We start from the raw sequence: 25207 nt of genomic DNA on the forward strand, positions 1-25207 counted from the left end.
TTTTTATCAAGTGTATCGAAATTGTGTCTGCAAATTCCGTCCTTGCTGCATTATATTGGAATCTTTTCTAGTCCAGCAAAATCCTTTCAGATATCAGAAGGAGTCACAACGGAATTCGATTCTCGTAGTCACTACTCTTCCAAAGTTTTTAATGACATTAACTCCCTCTTCTCACTATTACTAATTTTCCTTCTCGCAAATAGAACATTGTTTCTTCGTCGAGGATACAAAAAAAAAAAAAATTGGTATATTATTGTCTTGCAGGAGACGACATATCTGTATATTCCAAATAACGCTGTAGGTGCGATAATTGGAACGAAAGGTTCTCATATAAGGAATATGATAAGGTTTAGTGGTGCATCGGTGAAAATAGCCCCACTGGAAGGTGAAAAAATGGAGAGAGAGAGCCAACAAGCAGAAAGGAGGGTTACCATTGTTGGTAGCCCGGAGTCTCAGTGGAAGGTATGTTATTGGAATAACAGTGAAGAAGCTTTTAAAACCTTTTCGGTAAAACTGTCAAACAACATTAACGTATTGTACTCATTCTCTTAGGCCCAGTACCTGATATTTGAGAAAATGAGAGAAGAGGGATTTGTATCTGGTTCAGACGATGTCCGGCTAACCGTGGAAATCTTGGTGCCATCGTCTCAGGTTGGCAGAATTATCGGTAAAGGAGGACAGAACGTCAGAGAGCTTCAAAGGGTGACAGGTTCGATAATTAAGCTTCCAGAACAAGGAAGTGCCGGCACCCATGATGATGAAACCACTGTACACATCATTGGCGCATTTTTTAGTGTCCAGGTAACATAGCTTATATTTATTACCTTCTCTTAAAGTGTGCTGTTCTCCAAACAACAGTTGTTTTTTTTTTGTGGACTCCCTGTTTTTTTTTTACTAACTATATTTTGTTCCTCACATTTAATTATTATTTGAGTCACTGTTATGCCACATTAGCGCTTGGTTCTCCTTCAAGTTTATGCAGAAAACTTCTGAGAACTTATTAGTAGAAGTCCTATTCTCTTAAAAACATATTCCATCTGTCACTCTTGATAATTCGAAGGTATGTATCACCTTAAAAATTAATAAGCGAAACTGATGGCAATACAAAAGCAACAAGCGTTTTTCGTCGGTTGTGATCATTGCTAAATTACCTTATGTAAAGCAGCAATAAAAAAAAAAATTATTTTTCATTTACCTCTAGGTAGAAGAAGACCACGTTGTGTGTGAAATCCTCTGATAAAAATTGATTTAAAAAAAAGAAAGAATTTTGGCCGTTGAGGCCACATTGCGCTGTTTTATTGTAGATAAAATAAATATTAACTAAAATATTATTATAATTGTTTATAGTAAATCTTGTTAAACTTTATAAGCGTAATTTGGAGTGTTTATCATACTTGTACATTTCCATACTCCTAGTAAGAGGAAGGATTTGTGATGGTTTCAAAATTTTGAAATTTTGTTTTCATCGGAATATTCACTGAAGACAAAAACATGTTTTTAGCGAATGGTTGGCGTGTGTAGACTACGAAACAACGTGGGAATAATTCAAACTTGTTGGTTTTCTGAAGTTCTACTTCTTTTGACCAAATTCATGAACCAGATGTGCGTTTTTACTTCGTTGCGATTTTTTTTTCAAGAATTTCTATAGAAATTTCTTAAACGAGTTTCCTAAAACTTGTTTTCTTTAAACACTTCACATTTTAAGAGAATATTGTGTCAGTTTTTCAAGACCTTTTTTTTTACTTAACAGTCTGCGCAAAGACGTATCCGAGCGATGGTGAGTACCGGCGGAGCTGGCGGCCAGGGTAGTGGTGGTCCAGGTGGAGCCCGTGGAGGCGGTCTTCGGGGGGCGAGCGGCGGCGGACCTGGAGCGCAGCAACCTCCACAGCAACAGCAGTCCCAGGCACCTCAGCTGCAGCCCACACAGTAAAGTGAGATAGTGACGAAATACGCTACACGCCCCTATCCAACTTGAAAAAACAAAAACAAAAAATAACGACTTGACTGATGGACATGACTTACTTTATAATTGTATATATATAGACTGGTTTTGTACTATATATATATATATATATGGACGAGTGACTCGGACTACTTTTATATAATGAGCAGCCTCAAACCAAAGAGGGAGTGGACAATTAAGAGTACAAATTTTTAAATGTAAATTATTTAAAAAAAAAAAAATTAAAAATAAAAAAAAATATATCCTCCGGGGGTACTTCTGGGGGGCAACCACAAAAGAGAAGAATTGTGTGCCTCCATATATTTACCCTTTTTTTTGGAGATAAAAATTTTTCGAGCGTTAAGATAGGTATAAGAAACTATCTACCTCTTATTTAAAAAAACAAAACTAATTTAGAGCGGAAATCTATTTTTGTGTTTTCATCTTTTTTTTTTTAATTTATAAAAATTATTGGTCCTTCTATACCCCGCCCCCAGTCCCTAATTAAATTTTAAATTTTTTTTTTATATATATATAAATTGCAAAAACCTTTTAGTTTTGAAATTTAATCATTAAAAAATCTAAAATAAATTATCTAGAGGCCCCCTAATTTAAACTAAATAAATTAACCCATTTTTATGATGTTTTTTAATGATATGAAAGTGAGATAATTTTAAAATAAATAAAGAAATTTTTTGCCCTTAATACTAAAAAGGGTAAAAATTATTTTTGATACGTCTCGCTAAATTAATATTAAAAAAGCAAAAAAAAAAAAAGTAAAATAAATATTTGTTTTGTTTTAGATTATTGAGAGAAAATATTTGAGAAAAAACATTTTTTTAAGATAAAATATTTTTTAAATTTAAAAAAAATGTAAATTTTTCTAGTTGAAGTAAAAAATTTAAAAAAATAATAAAGAAATATATATATATATATATATATTAAAGAGACGATTTTAAAATAAATTTTTTTATTATAAAAAATTAAATTGTATTTAATAAAGTTTTTTTTAAAAAAAAATTAAAAAAAAGAAAATGATATATTTTAAAATAAATAAAGTATATTTAAAAATTAAATTTTCTGGGAAAATGGCGGCACCGGCCAGTCATTTTTACTGGCCATTGATTAAGGAGAGTCATCGGAAAATTTATCTATATTTATATATATATTTTCTTTAATATATGTATAAATAATTTCAAAATCAATAGTTTTTTGACATATATTTCCTATTCAAGTTGTTGTTTTTTTTTTTTTTTAATGAACAGCTTGAATCTTCAACTATTTTAAACGTAACTTGAGCCTCTTTCTAAAAATTGAAACCAACTTTTTTTCCAATTTCTCCTTTTTTTTTTTTCATTAAGTCCATTTTTAAACTTTGGTACATTACAAAAAAAAAAAAAATACTAGGTCCTTCAAAAGCCAAGCTCTTGTCCCTCTTGTCCCACCCCCCAAAAAAAGAAAAATTCCCCTCCAAACTTCAAAAAAAAAAAAAAAAAAAACTTGAAAAACATCCGCTCTTTTATTTGAAAAATTCAACACCAACAAATATAAGAAAAAAAAAAAAATACAAACGATTCTTTTTTTTATGGAAAAAAAAATTCTATTTTTTTTCTAATATTTCCATAAGTAATAAAATTTAATTCCAAGTTTTTTGGGTTTATACTATCTTAAAATCAAGTATTCAATTTTTTTTCTTGGAAGATATAAATAAAACCTCTAAATACACGTAACCTGTTTTGTTCAGAGTTGCAAAAAAAAAAAAAGAAATTTTTCAATTGTCGACGGTAAAACATGAAACCAGTAAAGAAAGGCACTAACAGAACAAAAACGACCCTTCTAATATGAATATATAGTTACATATATGTATTAACGCTGTGTTTAAATTAATACATCGCCGATTAGCCTGATTTTTGTTTTAGAACAGTTATCGTCGGACATTTTGAAATCTTAACTCATTTTTTCTCTTTATTGCTATTTGGGAAAACCTAACAAATGAAAAGAAGAAAAAAAAATTATATTTATAAAATATAATTAATCGTAAAGTTTGAATATCAAGAAAAACACAACATTAGAAAGATCATTCTTTGTATAATCAATCGCCTCCCCTCAATTTTTGCGGTTTGTTTGTAAAAAAAAAAAAACAAAAAACAAAATTACAACCAAAATTAAGATCGTGTATTTTACAAACACCGAACAACTGAAATAATGCGAATTTGTTTGAATGTATATAAAAGAAACGTTAAAAACGGCTGCTCTTTTTTTTTTAAATAAACAAACAAAATAACATTACCCATGACTACGGATAAATAACTTTTTCGTTTTTTTTTATATATATATAAATAAAAAACAGAAGATAAAAATAATTTTACTGGATAATGACTTTAAAATACTAATATTTGTTGTGTTTTTTTTTTTTTTTTTTTTTTTTTTACGTGGCACAAATAAAAACAAAAAGTAGATTAAAGATTAAATTAATACAAAAACAAAAAAATCCAAAAATAAAAACGTCCGAATCAAAACAAAAAAATGGAGAACTCACTAATCGAGTGAGAACTGGCTCCATTCTTTTAACTGCCAGAAAAACGCGATTATTTTGTACTGTCAATAAATAAATAGGAATTATTTTTAATAATTTTATATTTTTATTTTATTTTTTGAAATAATGACGAATAATCTGCTGGGTACTTGTGGGTTTCTTTTTTTAATCAAACACACACTTACATATTAATATATAATACAAAAAAAAAATCCATATAAATAACGAATAAAAATCTTCGTTAATTATTGAATTATTTAATATTTAAAAAAATAATAATTTAAAATCAAAGGACATTACGTTGTTGAATTTTTACATATATTACAATTATTATAATTATGTATATTACAATTATTTTTATTTTGTTTCACTATTACTCATTATTATTATTATTATTATTATTATTATTAGTAATAAAGCCTATTCTGTTGTTAAAATAATTAAACGCTCATGACTCTCAACGGAGGATTTTCTTTAGTAGCTCCAAAAAATATTTCAGGGCTTCCCCTGTATCACAAGTAATAATACATTTTACTATCATCAATCAAATTAAACATTAGACCAACATCAAATACAAAGAGTCAAGTTTAAAAAAAAGATCAAAGAGATGTCAGAAAAAAAATATAAACATATATCGATTGTTTCTTACGTGTGCGTGGCACACCGTAGTACGTGATTTTTTTTTTTTTTTTTAATTTTTTCCCCCCATACTTGTTAATTCATACACCGTTGTTATTAATATTATAACTGGTTATTATTAAATATTATTACTTTTTAAACTCATAGATATTTTAACAACTATTTTATATACAGAGAAACAAACAATAGTGATTTTTAAAAATAATAAGAAATGATAATAAAAACAAGTGATGATTTAAAATAAATACAAATATATATTATACATTACATAGTTTTTTATAAAGATACAAATAATCATAGTAATACAAATATATATAATAGTTATTTAATTTTTTTTTTCTTTTAATTAAAACAGAAATAGGAGAAGTGTTGTATACAAAATCTTATTGTTGGTTATTATTATTTAAAAAAAAATGGTAATCACTTCTCCTGTTTTACATTATCTCAGGTTACAAAACACTTCACACACATACCTCATAGAATCGCTTTTCTGCTGGTTTTAAACAATTTTTTTTGTTTTTAATAGAATAAACAATAAACGGTTTTAACAGTTTAAGTGTAAATAAATACATTTATTATAATTTTTGTTTTTTATGTAATATTTTTTTAGATATTCAGTTTTTTCTTAAAATACATCGGACGCCAGAAAAATGCTCCATTGGAAATCTCTAAATTTTTATATATATATATACTTCAATATATATATATATACTTAAAAATTCTAAAATTTCTAAAATAAAAATCTAAAAAAATGCCACGGGCCACGCGACGGCCATACTGACTTTGAAATTTAAAAAATATCTCTCCAGGTTGTTACAAAATTAAAAACAAAAAAAAGAAGGATTTGGCAAAAATTTTATCAATTTCGGGATTATCATTAAAAATTCCAGGAGCCGATAATGCTTTTTTTTTCTTAATATATATATATATATATAAAAAAAAAAAATCGATTTATAAGAAAATGCCACTGCCGTCTCGATTGTCAATCGAAGGCCTTCTTTTTTTTAACAAAAAAAACCAACAACAACATATATATTATAATCCATATATATCTGTATAAAAAAAAATAAAACAAACAATATACTATATATGTATATTCTCTTTGATATAATACGAATATATAGACGAGAGTATATAATAAAAATAAAATATATAACTTACCAGACTACCTCATTTTTAAGTGAAAAAAGATAAAGTTAAATAATAATTTTTAAAAAATGAAAAATACAAAAAAAAATATATATATTGGATAGCATCAATTTTTTTCTCCTCCTTTCCCTTAAATCAGTATTTCATTTTCTTACTGTCCCTAACCTATCTGTTATTATTAATCTACCTACTATTCATAACATTCCTATTTCCGACTGTGAAATCCCTTTATTAAACATCCCACCCATTTCATACCGTGACAAACATTATAGTATTCAGTACTTTATATTGTTTTAGTTCTAATTGTTTTACAAAGCTGGAGAAAAAAAAAAAAAAAAAAATTCAGATCTTTACATTGTATAATAAATACAATATTCATATATTATAAATTTTAACTATAAATTTGCCTTATTTTTTTTTTCTTTTTTTTTTTATTAGAGATGCGACACCCGACTTCTCATTTTTTATATAATTTTCTTGAGGTTATGATTACAGCCTCGTGATATGATACATCTTGTTCTGTATTCTAGAAGAAGAAAGGAACTTAACCAAGTATTATTTTCCTTGCGCTCTCTCCCTCCACCGGATTTTTGGAATCCTCGGTGAAATCTGTTAAAGAAAATCACTTTTCTTTCAATATTAAACTTTTTATTTTCTAACACTGGACGTCATTAAAATTTACGTTTTATTAAAACGATTACCTATGTTTTTTTTTTGTGTTTTGTTTGATTATACACCCGCAATGGCGAAAAAAGCTTCGTTTATTTTTTAATATGTTTTTGAAAATATATATACATATTTTTATTGTAAGTTGCAACGAAGGGCATTCTTTGACTATATATTATTATTATATATATATATATTACATAATTAGAAATAATAATAAAAAAATTATACAATTTTTGTTTAATTAATTTTTTCTAGGCTTATCTAGATCATAATTTGAAGAATTTGAAAAAGTAATATTTTAAAAATTTATCTTTACATTTTGATTTTTGTTTTGTTTTTCCCAACAACTACAATAAGTTTCATTAATTTTTTTATTATCATAACTGGTAAATTAAAATAAAATTTCTTAAGGTACTATTTTATTAATAAAAATTACTTGTAATAAATCCCTTTTTTCTTTTTCTTTTTTTAAATATTTCACCTATAAATATTTAAAATAGATTATATATTTTTGTTTTTTATGTAATTAATAAAGGAAATTGGATTAAATGGAAATAAAAAGCTAACCACAATTTCTCATTCGCTATATATATTTAGTTAAACTTATAACAGTTTTTATAGGGTGTGCGTATATGCTCATAGAATTTTTGTTTCTTTTTTTTTTTATGATTTTCTGAAATTTTTTATTTGATTTAATTATTTTTATTTTTGTCCATTGATTATATTGAAAGGAAGAATGTCTTGGGTAAAAGGAAGTAAAGGTTTAATTTTGTATTATTACTAATAATAATTTGGGTTGTCATATGCTATATAAAACACTAAACTCGTATAAAAAATTATAGTAATTAATAAAATGAAAATATTAATATTATTAATTATTAAAAGAAAAAAGAAAAAAAACAGAAAAAGCTATCTAAAATTTAAAAAAAAAAATAATAATAAAAGGTGAACATACAGTTGTTTTTTTTTTTGTAGTGGGCTCTTTTCCAAAATTTTACGTTCATTATTTTTTTTCTTTCATCATATTGATAAATTTTAAATATATAAGGAAAGTAATACAAACATAATATGTTTGTATTAATATGCAATACGATGAATAAAATTACTTTTTACAACTATATGCAATTTACCTTTCTGTAAAAAAAATAAGCTTTCTCTTTACTTTAGTTTCTCTCACCCAATATTAAGTAGTTATGCATTTTTTTTTTTTCTCACACATAAAAAGATGCATTTAGATGTCTTTATTTTGTGCGTGGGAGTTCAAATTTTTTGAAAGGCGGCAGTTTTATTCATTTATTTTATTTAATTTTCAAATTATTAATGCTTTTTCATAATTACTGTTGCTAAATACAATATACAATTTGGTAGAAAAAAAAAATTATTTAATTAATAAAATAGGAATTAGGCATTAATGTTGTATTTTTAGAAATTAATCTGCCGTCGATGTATTGAGCTACACCTTCCACAGCTTTTTATAATTGGGCATTTCTTTATTATTATTATTATTTTCTTTCTTTATCTTAAATATAATTATGTGAATAACTTAATTTACTATTTGACTAAACATATTTGTGGGTAATTAAACTTCTCCATTACATATTTTTTAATTATTATTATATCCATCACATCACCTGTCATACCACCAAGCCCCCCCTCTCCTTACAGTTCTATTAAAACTAAAAACTATTTTAATTGCTTTCACCTTCCCCCCTTGAAAGAACGAATATGTATTTTAACATTTTCATGTGGTGTCTTAATAATTCTTTAAAAGGGAAAAACTGTAATTAGAGTCAATCTGTGAGTGGAATACAACCGTATTGAAGTTGAGATTGATTGTAAAAATCTTCTTTTTCTTTTTTTCTCCTTAAATATAATTTTTTGTTTTCACTATCTCTAAACGCAAACGCGTCTATTAGTTTTGGATAATATAAATGATAATGATTAAACTTTGTTTTTATTTTATATTGTTATGAAATAGAGATACGAATACTTGTAAATTTATGAGTTTTCTTTCTTTAAATGATTATATAGAAAAAAAATCTTTTCATTTAAAATAAAAATTAAAATATTAAAACTAAATATATATATATATTATACATAATATTAAAAAAATAAATAAAAATAGAATGTAAAAGTGTTTTTTAAGAAAAAAAAAATACTATATAGGGATTAGAAAAAGAAAAACATAATAATAAAATAATTTAATAAGCAGGTTTCATTTATTTTAGTACTTTTTTGAGATCACGTTCTTTTGTTAATTTTAATTTTCCTTTTTTTATTTTTTGATGAAATATGTTCATGTTATTTCTTTGAATTTACTAAGGAAATATAATTAATATTAACGCAAACTAACCAAGTAGGCACGACTTATTAGGGAACTGTGATATACACGATTTATTTTATTAATATTATTTATTCATAAATTTGTTCATAATTATTTTTAGTTTCGAATTAATAGGTATGATAAAAACGCAGGAACACGATGAAACGTTTAGCAATTTCTTTGGAAAAAAAAAAAAACTTATAAAATAAGAGAGCTACTTAGAGACGAACCTCCTTATCTGCTTTTGCTTATACCTTAATTTCTCACCAAACAAGTAAAACAAAAATAAATACATATATTGATAATGCAAACGTGCCTTAATTTATTAAATTATAACGAGATGAATAACGTGAAAAAAAAGAGAGTTGAATGTGCATAGAAGGAAATTTCGGCATTGTTAAAAACAAAAAAAAATACTTGGGTCATGGTGAGTGTTTTTGGTTTATACGCTTCACAAAACCATATTTGATCCTAATTCTAACCTACTTTCCGTTTTAACTTACAGTTTTCAGCTCATTAAAATTTAGTATTCAATTTTTTTGTTTTTTAATAAATATTTTTTTATTAAATGCTTTTACAAAGCTGTCTTTTGTTTTCCACTTACACATTTTAATAATTTTTGAATAACCTACAAAAGTTTTATTGAATTTATAAAAAAAAGAAGACAATTTTTACGCTGCTTCTTAAAAAATTTGATTATTGCTCACATAATAATAATATTAATCTACTGTATAGTAAAATGGAATATAATATAAATGCTTAATCCAAACTATATATTTATAAACAAAATATATAGAAAATAATGTTTTCATGTCAGTTATTGGGACTTTTTTAAGTGTTTTATATGTAACATATTAAAAAAAAAAGTGTATGTATATATATGTATATTTATATACAAATATATCAATAATAATGTTGGGGAAAAATGTAGAAAAAAAAAAACAAAAAAAATTAAAAAAAAGGTATGTGAAGAAGTAAAACATTATAAAAAATAAAAACTAACCTTAAGAGAACACAACTTTTTAAACTTAAAAAGGTTGATGTCCTGATAAAAAAAAGACTGAATATATATATATTTTATTTTTTATTATTTTTTTTTTTACTACGATAATTCAAACAATATTTGTTACAATATTTACAACCTATATTTTATCCGTTTACAGCATAATATATATATATATTGATTATAGTTTTGAATAATTATAATAGTTCTAACAAACAAAAATATATACTCAATAGATAATCCATTTAATATTATTTTACATTATAATTTTTGATTTACATAAAAAATATATAGTAAGCCATATTTAATCCATATAAGTAAAACATAAAAATAAATAGACAATTGTTGTCTGGTTTTTGGGGGTGTTCCTGAATTTTTGTCTTTTTTTTATATATATATATTAATACATTTTTTCTCATTTTTTTTTTTTTTTTTTTTATGTCATTCATTTAAAAGAAAATTAACCGCAGTTCCTTAGAATCGTGCACTCTAGTTTTCTACAGATTGTTTACAAAAGAATTTCGGAAAATTTAAAAAAGTAAATATTAGGTGGTATGTAAAATATTATGTGTTAAACAAACAGAAATATTCAGAAAATAAAATTAGATGAATAAAAAGAAAGAAGGGAAAATATAAAAATGACTACATAGTTATGTTATATTCGATGCGACAGTGTATGCTAGAAATTACAAGAAGGCATCTTTTCCGGGGTTCCAGTCTTCTTTTTTTCATCATTGGCCGTGATTTCGAGCAGCTATTTGCCTGTAAGCCTTAAAAAAAGAAAAGAAAGAAAAAGATATTGCGATAACAATGAGAACAAACTAAACTATAGGTGGGCAAACGCTTGAGAATCCGGTCCCGAATATTTCCAACAAAGAAAAAAAGACTCCTTAGAGATTTTTTTTTTAAGTAGTGAATATCCTAGTTCGCAGCACTTTTTTTTCTTCCTGCAGCTTTGAGCAAGCAATTTTTCAGCCTACCTGTTTTTAATATTTTCTAACATTCTTAAAGATTTTTTTTAAAAGAATTAACAATATAATGTAGTGTGTAAAACAAGTTTTTATGTTAATAGATTTAAATGAATTTTAGTCATGTCAAGGTGAACTTAAAAGAGAAGCATTTTTTTTTTTTTTAAATTTATTTAACGCTGTTATAGGATAGGATTTTTATTTTCGCCCAAAAAATAGCATGAACATGCCAACAAAATATTTGTGTAATTTTCTAATTTTTGTTATTTTAAAAATTACTTTACTTCTTAGATTAAATAAAAAAAATAAATCAGGCGCAATTCTTTTTATTTTTTATTTTAATTTTTTTGGTTTTACTGTTTTTTTATTACTTATGTATTGTCAGCGTACATCCCTCCATAGATAAATTATGGAAATACTAAACAGTAAAATACGATACAAAAAGGAAAAAAAGGCGAATTCAGAATTACAACAGTTTTTTTTTTTTCAATTTGTCTTGTTTAATTAGTGTTTTATTTTATATTAATTAATAAAAACAATCAGTAATAATGATTTCTTTTTTTTAAAAAAATAATCGTATCGGAGGCTGAAGTGAAATCCGTGTATTGGCTGTAGCGATTTTTTTTTTCAATGTATATGAATTTCTTTTCTTTTTCTTTTTTGGCGATCAATCTAAATGAATTTTTTTAAAAAAATGTTTTATTAGAATGAAATATTTCAACTTAAAGCAAGGAATAAAATTAGCTGAAAAAATTATTTATCAAAAAAATCGCTAAAAGAAGAAAAAATAGAAATCGCTCGGCTCCAAAAAGTTCTTTTTTTTAAGAAAAAAAAAGAGAAAAATCTGTTTGTTGAAATAAGAGAGTTGATCGAGTGGGGATTATTCATTGTATGTTTGTTTATTATTTTGGTTATTTATATATTATTAGTTTTTTCTTTATGTTATTTGAAATTCAAATTAAAATTATGATTATTATTATTATTATTATTATTGAAACAAAAATTTAAAAAAATGCAGCCTTAGTAAATCTAGCATATTTGATTAAAAAGGGCATATAAATGGAATTAATGTTTAATTATTTTGCGAGCTGGAAATTAATAAAATAACAAAACTGAAAAAATTTACCAAGCAAGTCTCAAACTGGGGAAATTATGAGGCATGTTTTGTTTTCCTCTTTATCTAGGACATACTCATTGGCAGCCGTCCATAAAAATCCCCAAAAATATACACAATACAGATGTTCAGCGTAATTATTTTTTTCTTACCTTCTCTATTTGAATTAGATTGTACATTAAAAATCTTAACGTATTCTTAGCCCTACTAATTTTTACTAGCTATTTTTCTTTAATAATAATAAAAATAATAATAATTTTGTAAACCTATTATTGATTTATGATTTCTTATTTCAAATTTTTATATATATATAACTTTTTTTAGTTATGATTAATTTTGTATAAATGAACAAATTTTATTGTAATTGTGCATATTTAATATAATAAGAAATGACAAGCATGTAACGAAACCCCTGCTCTCGGTCTGTGCAAGCATTCGGGTCTCCTTTTTCTACCATGGAAGTATATAAATTATTCTAGTTATGAAAAATGAAAAATTGTGTTTATTTTATTAAAATGTTTCCTCATCTCCTTCCTCTTATTCCTTTAAAATAAATAAATTAAAATGCCAAAAAAAAAAAAGAAAAGAAAGTATTTTAACAGTTGCGAATTGCCATTATAAATTACCAAATTCTTAAAAGGCCCCCCAGGTATATAAAAAGAACCTGCTGCTTACAGGAATTATATCAGCAGCCTTGGTATGTATGCACATTTTAAGTCGACTTTCTTTCCAAATTATTTTATTTAATTCAAATTTAACCAGGCGGTCAAAACACGTTCGCATGAAAATAATTTCTAGGAGACAAGTTGAGGAATTGTAGTTATGAGTGGGAGATCTCCAGTTCGTGTCCTGCGAGTAACAACTCAACTTGTATAACGTATTAAAAGAGTATTGTCAATTGCTGTATTCAATAATCTAAAAGGAAGAAAGATCATCACCTATTTTCACCATAATTATTTATTTATTTTTTTTTTTAAGGGAAGGGATTAGCTATGTGGTTAGCGTACTCGATTCCCACGCGGAGGTCCCGGGTTCGAATCCAGCTGCTAACCCTTAGATTTTCTCTTCCTAGGAGCTTCTTACAGCTCACTGTCCGGTGATGGACAGTGTTGTCTGTAACGAGAGAACACTGTCCGGAGGCCGGCAGTGCACTGAAAAAAGCTCCGAGCGCTAATAACCTCAGCTGTTGATGCGCCAAAAAAAAAAAAAAAAATATTTATTTTTTTGCCAAGTTAGGGACTAGGATATCTTAAGGGCTTACGCTTAATAAAATAATGTAAAATAAAAAATTATTGCTAATAAGCATAAGCCCTGAAGATGACCTAGTCCCTAAGTGGAAAGCTAAAAAAGAAAATGACTGGAATCGGCAAATAATCTTTTTTCTTTTTATATTAAAAATAGATTAAAATTAAGTGTGATTGTTGGAAATTATTTTCAAGAATTTCTCTCGGATGTGAGACAACATTCTTACTGCATTTGGATAAAATTTTTTGGGTAAGGTAGCCAAAATAATCAGGTGAGGAACGACGCTGCTGTCAGAGCTGGAATAGGAGTAATTTTCCTCAATAAATTATTGATCACGGCAAGTTAATATGGTTCGGTTTTATTCAAAGAAGTACTGCCGGTAAGTTAAGACAGTTCATTCTATGCAGTTCAATGGTAGAAGTAGAAGTTTAGACTAAGTATTTCAGATGATTAAGGATTGTTGTTGATAGAGTTACTGTTTACTAACTAGTATGAAAAGTGCTAAATTCGGAAGGTACCAATACGAAGGAGAGAGAACCACACGCTCCTTGCCGGAATGAAATAGATTAGAACTTCGCAATAAGTAATTTGTTAATGGAATTGAAAAAATAACTGCCATTTCAGTCTAGTAAAGATTTATTTTGCCGAGCTTTCGACCTAGGGACTAGGTCATCTTCAGGGCTAGTTTAGAAAGTAATACTATTACATTTCAGGGTTGGTGTGTCTTCTGTCTTGTCTGTTCATGGAATCAGTCACCAAAAAGAATGAACAACAATAATTTGTTAATGTTATATTAAAAATTAAATTCATGTTCTTAATAAATACAATAATCTATAAGTAAAGCAGAAAATTCGCAACAATTCCTGCTTTCATTCTGCGGTAAAAAAGTAAGACAAAATTTACCACTTTGAGAAAATGAAAAAAATAAAAGCTAGGAAGTTTCAGCTAAGTTAAATATACGAGGAAAGTTAGAAATGCGATGTAGAGCGAATGGATTTTGAATTAGCCCTATCTTGCATTAAAGTGAAACAAAGAGCTAGATTAAGAAGATAAAAGAACTACTAGCCAGTTTTTTTTGTAACAGCACAAAACTTTTAAAGATTAAGTGCTTAACATACTTAAAATTATCAATGAAAGAACTAAAAATGAAATCACTTTTAACAGCAGAAAGCCATCTATTTTAAAGGCTATCATTCGGCTAAGAGCAAAACTATTATTTCCGTTGGAATTTATTTATATAATGGAGGTGGGGTTTACAAATAATTGCAATTCTCCCGGCCATCCCAGGAGGGTTGGCATACCTACTTTTTGGTAAAAGCAAACATTCAAAACTATTTTTTTTAACTGGCAAATTAAACAAAAGACTGAAGTGAAAATTAAAATAATAGTTTCTTGTCTTTAAATTCATTTTTTAAGTCAAGGTACATTCGCACTTTGTAAAGTTGTACTCTGCAAATGTGCAGTGTCACTTTTACTTGTAAAGGTTTGTGCTCGGTGTATTTTAGGCAACTTGCTTTCTAAATATATAGCCCAATGTGTAATATTATATCCTTATTTGATGTTTCACAGCTGAATAGAAATGAATAAGGAAGCATATGTTTAGTTTAAAAAATTCCACAAAAAATTATTTCTGTTGTACTTCCTTCACTCCGTTTTAGACGTACTAAGGATTGGTAATATAATTTGTTTTTTTCTATATTGGTTCCTTAACTGCTGGTATTATAGTTTTTCCATAATTAAGTTACATTCTGAATGAAAGTCATTTCTGTTACTAATCTCATCAAAAAGATGATTTTCTTTCTTTCATAACTTTTTGTTTTGAAAACATTTCAGTTCCTCTAAGAGCGAAGAGAATCTTTTGTTAAACATATTATTTTTACTATTTATTCTATAGTTCAAGTTAGTCCAAGCAATAAATATATCATTACTGGAATTTCTATATGATTCCTAATCTGGCCGCAAGAGGATTTGTTGCAAGTAATGAGATATGCCAGTGGCAAATAGATCATTTTTATTTTGAAATATTAATTTTAAATTTATACAAGAAAAATAAATCAGTAAATTAATCATCTTTTTCTTACTGTTTTGGAGATAATTATAAATATATTTAGTATTATTTAATTGAATTAATGCTTGTTTAGTAAATCTTTAATATATTTACTTTTTTTGCTTCAGGTACTACCCGGTAAACATGTTAGAAATATAATTACCGATAAAGTATCATCAAAATCAAATCTTGATTATTATAGTGTGTTATTAAGGAAGATATGGTGTAACAGTGAACATTAACACATTATAAAGAAGGCTGGATGTGTTCTAGTTTGGAATTGGTCATTATGGGGCGCTAGGGTAAAACAAGCCTGTAAGCAGGTTATTGCATCGTGTCTTCTTTTTCTTTATAGTTTGGTGTTCTATCCAAATTTGTGTTCCGAAATGACGCAGTATGGAATTGGGGTGGCGAGAAATAGATTTGAATTGTTTGATATGGAAGAGGAAGATCCAATTGAAGTATTGAAAAGGCAAGAAAAAGAACGTGAGGCTAGGAAAAAGAACAAGGCCGCAGAGAAGGAGAACAAAGAAGCTGCCGCGGCGCTAAAACAAAAACAGGCTTCCCAACACCAACCAAAACAAACAACGCAGCAACAAAACCAACGAGAACATTATCCTCCAAGAGATCAATATCAACAACAGCAACGTGAACAGCGTGACCGAGATTTTCAGAAGGAGCCAAGGAGAAGGGATGGTCCCGTCAAGGATAGCTTTGATTCTAGAGGTAAGAGAATGTTTGACAGGCAATCTGGATCTGATAAAACTGGTGTAAAATCTGTGGATAAGAGAGAAGGGTCTGGAGCGCATAATTGGGGCAATCCGAAGGATGATGTTGAAGTTGCTTTAGCTGAAGAACCAGAAATTGAACAGTCTCCTGAATTGCCTAGTCCTGAAGAAACACCTGTTAAAGAAGAGGAAGTACCTGTGAAGGAGCTTACTTTAGACGAATGGCTTGCAATGAAAGCACCAAGGGAAAAACCTGTATTTAATTTACGAGAAGCTGGTCAAGGGGAGGATCTGACCCGTTGGAAAAAAATGTATGCTTTGAATAAGAAGAAAAATGATAATGGAGAAGAGGAGGATGAATATGAAATAATTGATTGCCCCCAGAGAGTGGGCCGCCTTAAACGTCTTGACATTGATGTAAAATTCAAAGATTCTGGCCGTAGGGGTGGAGGGAGGGGTGGTGGTCGCGGTGGTTTCAACGCCCGTCGAACGGTGCCTCAGAACCAGGAAGATAACAACAACGTCCGCGAGGAAAAACAGCAAAAGCCTGCGCCAAGGGTTGATGATGAACAAGACTTCCCCTCATTAGGGTAAACCTTTAATTACCAAACTATTTCAAACATTACAGTTAGTTTTTTTTTTCTGATTATTTTTTTTATGTTCTAATTGTTCCCAGTGTGTGTAATCACATATTAAAGAGTAAACAAAAGATATTATGAATTTATTTGTATATTTTTCTATACTACTTGATTTATTCTAATTTGAGGAAATTAAAAAAAAAAGAATAAATTACTTTGTAATTTTGTAAATAAAATAGTGTGATGAGCAGTTCACCATTCTCCTTGTTTTATTTAACAATTCCTTAACATCAGATTGTTAATAAGGGACTGCCATATTTTTTTTAGAAAAAGGAAACAAAAATGCTCATAATGTTCATTATTAAAGAGAGTTCAAAGTTGAATTTGAAAACAATGGATTATTTGTATTGATACGCATTATCCAGTTTATAAGGCCTCTTAAACATTAACAAATTAAAATGCTAAATCTCTTTTAGAGATTTTACTGTAGGGTCGATTGTTTTTTATTTACTATTTTTCGGCCAACAGTTAAAACGGTGTGGTAATGAATTGCCTTTAAAGTTTGTTGTACTTTAATGCAGTAATATATTGTAAATGTTTCAGCAATTTCAGAATGTAAATTGACTTAATAAATTTGACTTAAGTAAAGTGTTTTCTTCTGTTATCCAGGATTAAATTTTATTTTTACAGAGAATACAAACGTATTAAGGTAAATGGTTTTACAATATTTTATCATTAAAGAAAAATCTCTGAAATTTACACATCATGCATATTACAAAAATTAGTTAAAATCCTTAACAATCCTTTTTCATTCCATACTTTTTTAAACATTTTCTAAATGATTTTTTTTTTTACATCAGTGGCTTTTAAATATAATATTCATTAACATGAATTGTATATTAAAACTGTCCAGTAGGACAGTTGTATAAGGGTTGATCGTGAAAAAGTGCACGAAAAAGCGTAACTTTGAAAAACACCCAACTTGTACAATTTTGTTCTCTTTTTCTATAAAATATAAAATTCTCAAATTTTCTTTATAATGTGGGGCAAATCCTTGTTTATAACTGTAAATTTTTTCGTAATAACTATTTATACATAGATTGTAAATTACTAAATAAATTTTAAAAAAATAATGCTCAACGCAGAGATTATTCAAATTATGGATCAGTTAACATCCGTAGTACTTGATAGGTTCTCGATTATTCTAGTTTCATTTAATTTAAAAACTTGCAGTTATAACTATTTATTAAGTTACATTAGACAAATGAAAATGGTTACTCCTAATGGACACGTCCTCGGGAACCCTGTAAAACAATGACAAGGAAAAGTTACAATAGAAGTGAGAGGTGTGGGTAAATAGAACTCAACTAAAGAAGAGTAATATAGTTAAGCAATATTTCTAGTTTTCGGTAAGGCCATTAGAGAAAATCCAAGAATTATAACTTCATTTTCATGTGTACCCATCGATTAAGGGGTTTTCATCAGTATTTCCTGTTGTATCCGCTTTGTGTCTTCCATGTTTAATGAAATAATCTGGTTCATTATTTCTTTTCTAACTTCTAATCATCTGGATATTCGTTGTGACGGTAAGTAAAAAGTAGACTAATATCGATTAAAGCTAAGTAGTTCATTCTGTACATGGTGCTCAATTAGAGCTAGTCATCTCACAAGGCGAAAACAGACGTGCAGTGGGCAAAGAATGTGCGCGAAGAGATTAGAACGTTGTGGGTAAAAGCTAGAATTTTTCTAACGAGGATTTCGGTGACCTTACTAGAAAAAGGCCCCTTTACGCAAAATTTAGCAAAATTGATTAATCCACTTCCAAAATTCTACTCATTTGATCTAGAAACAAGCCTTATTAAACTTTCTGGTGATTATATAATATATATCATTAGAGTAAATAGTTAACAAGATAGACACAAAATATAATAAATAATAATGTTTTATTTACAATGCCAACAATTTGTTTTTAAGTTAAAAAAAAAACACATTCTAGGGCACCCAATGCCCTCTTGCTTTGTTCCAAGTTTTTAACCGTTCTACGTCAACATTGGGATATTGTTCTTGTAAAGCTTCCATATCTGCATCAGGAAATCTTTTAAGAAGCTGAAGTACACTATTCCTCTCACGACTGAAAATAAGTTAGGTTTCATAATATATAAAATAGTAAATAGAAATACTTCAATAAATTCCATCAAATTGAAGTCATCTTAAATAATGCTTATAAAATGTTTAACCACAATAATTTTTGGAATCTTTGTAGTTTCAACTTTTTTTGGGCCGCCGTTTGTTGCTAAAGAAGTAATAGAAGCTAAAATAAAAGAAGTCAATAAGTACCACGAACTACATATCTATTCAAGCTGATCTCTCCAGTCTTTCCCTTCCTTCATTGGGTCTGGTTAAACCACCACCCTTATCTAAGCAGTACCATTTCATTTCTCTGGTACAATGCCTACCAGAGGTTGTAGGTTCAGCGAGCGCATATCCCCACGGAGTTAGTAAATTATATCGGCTAAACGCCAAATTTGTTGTCATTTTAATAAACCTACTCATTGGTTAAATGATTAATTTCTTTAAACGGTAAATGACAGAAATTACAGACAGATATTTGGCTAAAATTTTCCAATATTAAGCAATAATATTACCGCAAGTACACACACTCAAACGGACATCTACTTTCTCACCTTGAGATATACGTTACAGAAAATTTGCACTTACACTCTGGCCTTCCTCTTCTCTAAAAATATTTTTTCTCTATAAAAGAGCAAAAATTTATGCACTTCTTTTCTTTTGTACCACAATTGCATTTTAGCAAACCAATATCTATTTCTCTCTGGAGGCAGTAGATGCTCCGCACATTTGTAAAAGTATTTCATTCCTAAAATAAATGATAAATAATTAAGCAATTATATCAATTTAAAGATTCGTCAACATTTAGAATTATTAAATATAATATATTTAATTTTGCAGATAAAGATGTTTCTTAATCTGGGTATATGTATCTTTAGAAACACGAAGTCTATAAACTTCGGAAATTTTAGCATCTAAATAGTTATCTGCAGTTCCTAAAATAATATTTTCAACTTTAAGTGTTTATTCATAAATGTAAATTTATTCACAGTGTTTTATCAAGTGTTACATTCCTTATACGAAGCATATAAGGATTCCCATCAAGGTCTTCAATTTTAAAGGATTCAAATTTGACAGTAGGTCACACAGAGAGTGTTTTTAACAAAGTTTAGCATCCCTAATATGCTGGTTGGGAATAAACAATAAAATAAAATCTGTGAAACGAAAACATAATAACGAATACAATAATTCAATAAACACAAAATTATCTAATCACCTAAATTTTATCAATTTACCTAGTCTATTGTGAGCAACTTTTCCTGGACGTTCTCCAGTTTCTCCAGTCTCTAACAGATAATAAGCTTTATTCCTTTCTCGGACGACTTCTTCCAAATTTATCATGCTCTCTCTTACCTTAAAATTTAAAATAAATTAAGAAAGAAAGGGAATTGATTAGCTGCAAGGAAGCTGCTGCACTGGCAAGATGGTCGTGTCTAGGCACTCTAGAGCTGGTACTTTTAGATTTCGCATCGATAAGATTCTCCAGCTCACTGTTTATATGGTCAGTACGGTTTGTACTTAAAGGAAACCGGCCAGAATTGAAAAGGTTTTGACCTAAGTTTACTAATTAGTGAAAGATAAAATACAAGAATGATTTTAAGGGAGTATAATTATCTTTTACAGAAATGATAAATGCACATTTATTTTATCAATTACCTTGTCAATTCTTTCTGGTGAAGGAAACAATTCCACTTTTTCCTTATATTCATGTTCCATTGTAAGAAGCATATTCCTTTCCTTAAGTAGTACATACCTAAATAACATTTTAGGTAATTGTAGTTACTAAAAGATTGTTATAAGTTAATTTATAAATTACGAATATTATTTACTATATTTTAATTTTAAAAGTTTTACGATACTAACCACAGTTTATGTAAATCTTCATTACTTTTTATTCTTAGCTCATCTTTTCTCCATGCTCTTCCGACCTTTATCTCATTCACCACCCAGTTTTCTTTTTCGTCGAAAAATTCCATGAGACCCAAATTTGCTCCAGAAGTGTGAATGAAAGCTGCACATTTTAATCTGAGAAAATGTTTTTAACTCTACAGATTTATTAACATTCCAAAAATTCTACTTCATTACATTTGAATATTTCAGTCAATTATTCCACATTAGATACCTTAAAAACTGATTTCCAGTTACGAGAAACTTGGAATAGTTTTGAGACCTCAATGTTAATTTTTTAAAAGAAGAAATTAAATTATAAGCAGCGTTAAATGCTCTGAAGTACATGTCTCATATTTTGCATACACCTACAATGGCTGAAGCTGTGGAGTTTGTTATTTAGCTATGTAGGTTACATGGAAGGGTTGCTAATACATAACCTCCTCCATTTATGGTATTTATTTAGTACTTATTGTGGAAGGCTAGTGACGAAGCGACTAGGGTTATTTGCCTTTTTTTTTCTTTTCTTCCAACCATTTGTGTGCTCGAATGAAAGTAACTAATTTACTCCTGTAACAAATAGTTGAAAATATGTTTGTGTGGTTCTTCATTCTCCGAAGAAAAAACCTGTAGTTCGTTTACACTTCTTCATTACAGTGTACTGGAACAGAAAGCAAAATGGCTGATCCTAAGTAAGTTAACTCATTGTTTATATTTTAGTTGTTATTGCTTGTGGGAATAGCTCTTTTTAAAATGTATTTATATATTTCAGTTTAAATTTTAATAGTTCAAAGATATATTGAACCTATTTACGAGCTTATACTTTCCAGAAATTCTTCTACATTTAAACTGAACCAATAATTTGTTTTTATAGTGATGATTTATTGGAAGATGGAGATATAGCAGATGGACATTTCGAACTCGATTTAGCTGATGAGGATGCTCTTTTAGCTGATGATTATGATGAGGTAATTTAAGTTTTTTGTTTAGACTCCCGCTAGTCTGTGAAAATACAAATGTATAGTATTTGCTGTGGTTAATCAAAAATAACTAATGACGATTCATAATTTATTCTGTTTTATGTAAGTATTTATATAATTATATTTAATAGCTTACGAAGTAATATGAAAGGAAGTTAGTTTTCGATTGATTGGAAAAATATAAATATAAATCTTATCATTGTATTGTGTTTGAAAGAAAAGTTACATCATAAATTTTATTTTTGGATATTGTAAGTTTGGCTTGAGAATTGGTTTAAGTTTGAATAGTCCGGCTACTAGGAGCCTGTTTTCTACAGAGCAGTATTTCAGCAGTGATAGTTACCTTAAAGTTAAGCAACTGAAACGTTCACGGATAAAAGATACAGTAGAATGTCTTTTAATAAAAATTTACTGAGACTGAGCATAACCCTACTTTACTTGTTTTTCTAAGTGTCCAAACTTTTTTTTCCCATGATGTGCTCTGCAGTAGTTATGAGCTGTACAAACTTCCTTGAAACTTGAGTTCCCTCGTTATAATTTCATTAAAACTAATTTATTGACATAAACTTCATCTTAATTTATTTTCAGAAACCTATGAAATCTATAAGGACTTCAGAGACTGGGTAAGCTAAATTATTTCTAACCAGAAAATTGCAAAGTTGATTGTTATTTAAATTTTTAAGTTATTCTGCGTTTTCTAGAAGAGGCCACCAGAATATTGAAGATGAAGATTTCATTGAAATTGGTGTTGATGAAGATTTAGCTCTTGCTGATGAATCAAAAAATGAGGTAAATTTTGCTATAAGAAAAGTAATTATTTAATTAGAAAAGATAATAGAAACCTATTAACTGAGGTAACAAAATGAGACTTTAAGTAATGCACATATATTTCTAACTTCTGTACAGGGAGACAATGGAAAGAACATTCGCAAAACAATTGTTTTTGACGACAGTAACAATGGTAAGTGATTTGTTTTATTGAAATTGAATTGATTTATACAAACAGAGACAACTTGGAAGACTCCCCTTTCTCTTACCGCATTATTCAATGTTTTATTTTGATTAATCTCTATTTTCACTATAGATCAGCAGTTGCCATTCATTCGTCTCCTCAATTTATTCTAGTAAGTGTAAAATAAAAACTGATGAGAACAGTCATACTACTTTTTCTGAAAGCAACATAAGTAATACAATGTTCTGGAAAATGAGCTTTTGAGTACAAGAAAGATGGCTGACTGTTAGTTTTGTAAAAAAAACGTGAGGTCTGTCTGGGACCACTACTAAAATTGATAGACCTTAAGAAAAAAGGTGGAAACTAAAGTTATAGGTCTAACATAACTTACCCTAAGCTCGAATAAAACCTGAACAGGGACTGACAAGAAAATTTCATAAAACTCGAAAACTCAAGAAAAAATATTATGTTGCACTTCCTACGCAAAATGGAATTTAATTTATGTAAAGAATTTATGTTAAATTAAAAAAATCAGTTAGCTTTTATAAACTTGCAAACTTCTTGACAACTATCTCACTTAAGTGTGAAAAGATTTGATTATTCGTTATTGTCCTCACAATTTGTACTAAACAGCCTTTAGTTTCAATAAAAAATTTAATTTACGTAAAAGCTATCTAGATTGATACCGGATACGCGCTTTTTTTTGCAGCTAAGAGTGTTCTTTACAATACACAGTGAATAGTACGTTTTCCATGGCTTTCCCCCGAGTATATTATTAAATGGAATGTTAGGACTAATTGAAGCATTATTCCAAAACTAAAATATTGTTGCATTTTTCATGTTTAATCACTTTTACTATGGACGTCGTAATGTAAACCGTGCATATCATTGTGATAAGCTTCAGTTGCTTCTTGGGACGCTAATCCGGAGTATCTGCTACCTTAAAGCTTCTGTTTTTTAACGGGCGGGATGCCGGTGTGAGATCAACACGATTGGGTTTTCACACAATTCAAGAAACTTGAAAAAGTGACCATTACACTTCCTCATTCGAGGAAATTTCAATTTAGAAACTAAATATTTTTTCTTTTTTTTAATTAGGTTTTTAGCAATGAAAGAGCTTACAAAACATGTAGAATGCGCAGGGGCAATGAGAACGTCTTCCAAGTTATTAGTCTCAACTATGATAATAATTTATTGTGATCTATGGGGACCTAACAAATACCGGAGATCTTTTTGTGATAACCAGTTAATTTTGTTGGTCATCGGGGTTTGCCTTTCTTCAAGAATGTGTCAATAAAGGCGAGTTAACGCATCTAAAGACTGATTTTGCCCGAGGTCATTTCTCTGTTAATCTTGAAGGTGGGAGACTGCTCGAAAACAAAAGTGAAGTGATTATTGATAGGTCCTAGGTAAATTGTTTTAAAACAGTAATTATAAGTTGTTTTTTTTTTATATTGTTGTCTCAGACGACAGTGATGAAGGTGGAAAAGAAAGAACAAGGTTCAAGACTGAGAGAAACATCAATGCAGTACCACGTCCGACTGCTTCCATACCAGAAACCTTGGGTACTTATTTCTTGTATGTTTTTTTATGAAACAATACTGGGCAACTGTTTCAGTATTGCACAGAAACTGTTTCATAATAGTTTTTTTGTTTTTTTTTCTTTTTCTTTTCTAACAAACTTCTTGTTTATACTTTTTACTACAGATGCTGTAGCATTGAAGTCCCAACCACATGTTGCCTACATGAATCGTGGGGCTCGCGGTGGTGGACCCATATTAAGAAGGAATTTTCGCGGAATTTTCAGAGGAGGATTTCAGAGAGGAATCACTCAATTCAGATTCCGAGCTCCACATCCTCAGTTTGGTCCTATACCTCATATGCAAATGCCACTTAAGCAACCGCCAATCGATGTGGGCCAAGTACACCAACCTTATCATTTTCCGCAGGTGTGTATTACAGATTAGTATGAGAGTACAGAGAGTATTAATAATTATATGAGGCACCTAGAAATAACTAAATTTCTGGGCAGTCTGTTTCGTTTTCAACGATTTTTAATGGTTTAAAGTATCTGTTTCAACTCTTCATTACACAGAAAATTTTTAAGATTTCCTAAGAAGTAATGCACTTGATGATATAGAGACCACATTTATGATGATTTATTCTTAGTTCTAGCAAAAATAGCAAATAAAAGATAGAGTTTTTGAGCAGAAGGGAAATTTTTAAAATTCTTAAATGTATTATTAAATAAAAGGAAAATAATTATTTAGTTATTTATTTATTTTTTTGTATTTAAGGCGCGCAATATCGAGGTCAT

At 28.5% G+C, this 25207-nt stretch overlaps 4 protein-coding genes across 21 annotated transcripts in view; 3 read left to right on the forward strand and 1 right to left on the reverse strand.

Annotated features, from left to right (window-relative positions):
* The window catches only part of Imp (IGF-II mRNA-binding protein), a 129883-nt gene extending 117342 nt beyond the window's left edge, over nt 1–12541 (forward strand). For all 8 annotated transcript variants that reach the window (XM_074120709.1, XM_074120710.1, XM_074120708.1 and 5 more), the window contains 3 exons: nt 265–462; nt 553–801; nt 1751–12541. In XM_074120709.1, the coding sequence (XP_073976810.1) occupies nt 265–462; nt 553–801; nt 1751–1930 (627 nt within the window). In that variant the 3' untranslated portion in view covers nt 1931–12541. The remainder of the gene's footprint in view (nt 1–264; nt 463–552; nt 802–1750) is intronic.
* A 2597-nt stretch (nt 12542–15138) lies between these two features.
* Nucleotides 15139–17199, forward strand: LOC141450357 (intracellular hyaluronan-binding protein 4-like). The gene is made up of 2 exons (XM_074120721.1): nt 15139–15261; nt 15764–17199. The coding sequence occupies exon 2, from the start codon at nt 16022–16024 to the stop codon at nt 16955–16957; it is 936 nt and encodes a 311-aa protein (XP_073976822.1). The 5' UTR covers nt 15139–15261; nt 15764–16021; the 3' UTR covers nt 16958–17199.
* Nucleotides 17200–18865: 1666 nt separating this feature from the next.
* On the reverse strand, nt 18866–21387 carry mRpL47 (mitochondrial ribosomal protein L47). 2 transcript variants are annotated; one of them, XM_074120725.1, is made up of 6 exons: nt 21194–21387; nt 20935–21096; nt 20728–20824; nt 20307–20424; nt 19660–19819; nt 18866–19072 (listed from the first exon to the last, which is right to left on the reverse strand). In XM_074120725.1, the coding sequence occupies exons 1-6, from the start codon at nt 21304–21306 to the stop codon at nt 18934–18936; spliced, it is 789 nt and encodes a 262-aa protein (XP_073976826.1). In that variant the 5' UTR covers nt 21307–21387; the 3' UTR covers nt 18866–18933. The 2 variants fall into 2 exon arrangements, with proteins under 2 accessions (XP_073976826.1, XP_073976827.1); XM_074120726.1 differs by having other exon boundaries at nt 20935–21116; nt 21194–21360.
* Nucleotides 21388–21416: 29 nt separating this feature from the next.
* LOC141450352 (uncharacterized) overlaps nt 21417–25207 on the forward strand; it is a 30217-nt gene continuing 26426 nt past the window's right edge. For all 10 annotated transcript variants that reach the window (XM_074120703.1, XM_074120696.1, XM_074120701.1 and 7 more), the window contains exons 1-7: nt 21417–21650; nt 21833–21926; nt 22527–22561; nt 22640–22727; nt 22845–22899; nt 24357–24455; nt 24598–24839. In XM_074120703.1, the coding sequence (XP_073976804.1) occupies nt 21637–21650; nt 21833–21926; nt 22527–22561; nt 22640–22727; nt 22845–22899; nt 24357–24455; nt 24598–24839 (627 nt within the window). In that variant the 5' untranslated portion in view covers nt 21417–21636. The remainder of the gene's footprint in view (nt 21651–21832; nt 21927–22526; nt 22562–22639; nt 22728–22844; nt 22900–24356; nt 24456–24597; nt 24840–25207) is intronic.

The sequence above is a fragment of the Rhodnius prolixus genome, unplaced genomic scaffold, assembly GCF_049639745.1.
Source record: "Rhodnius prolixus isolate KJV_2025 unplaced genomic scaffold, Rpr scaffold_2, whole genome shotgun sequence".
NCBI lineage: Eukaryota > Metazoa > Arthropoda > Insecta > Hemiptera > Reduviidae > Rhodnius > Rhodnius prolixus.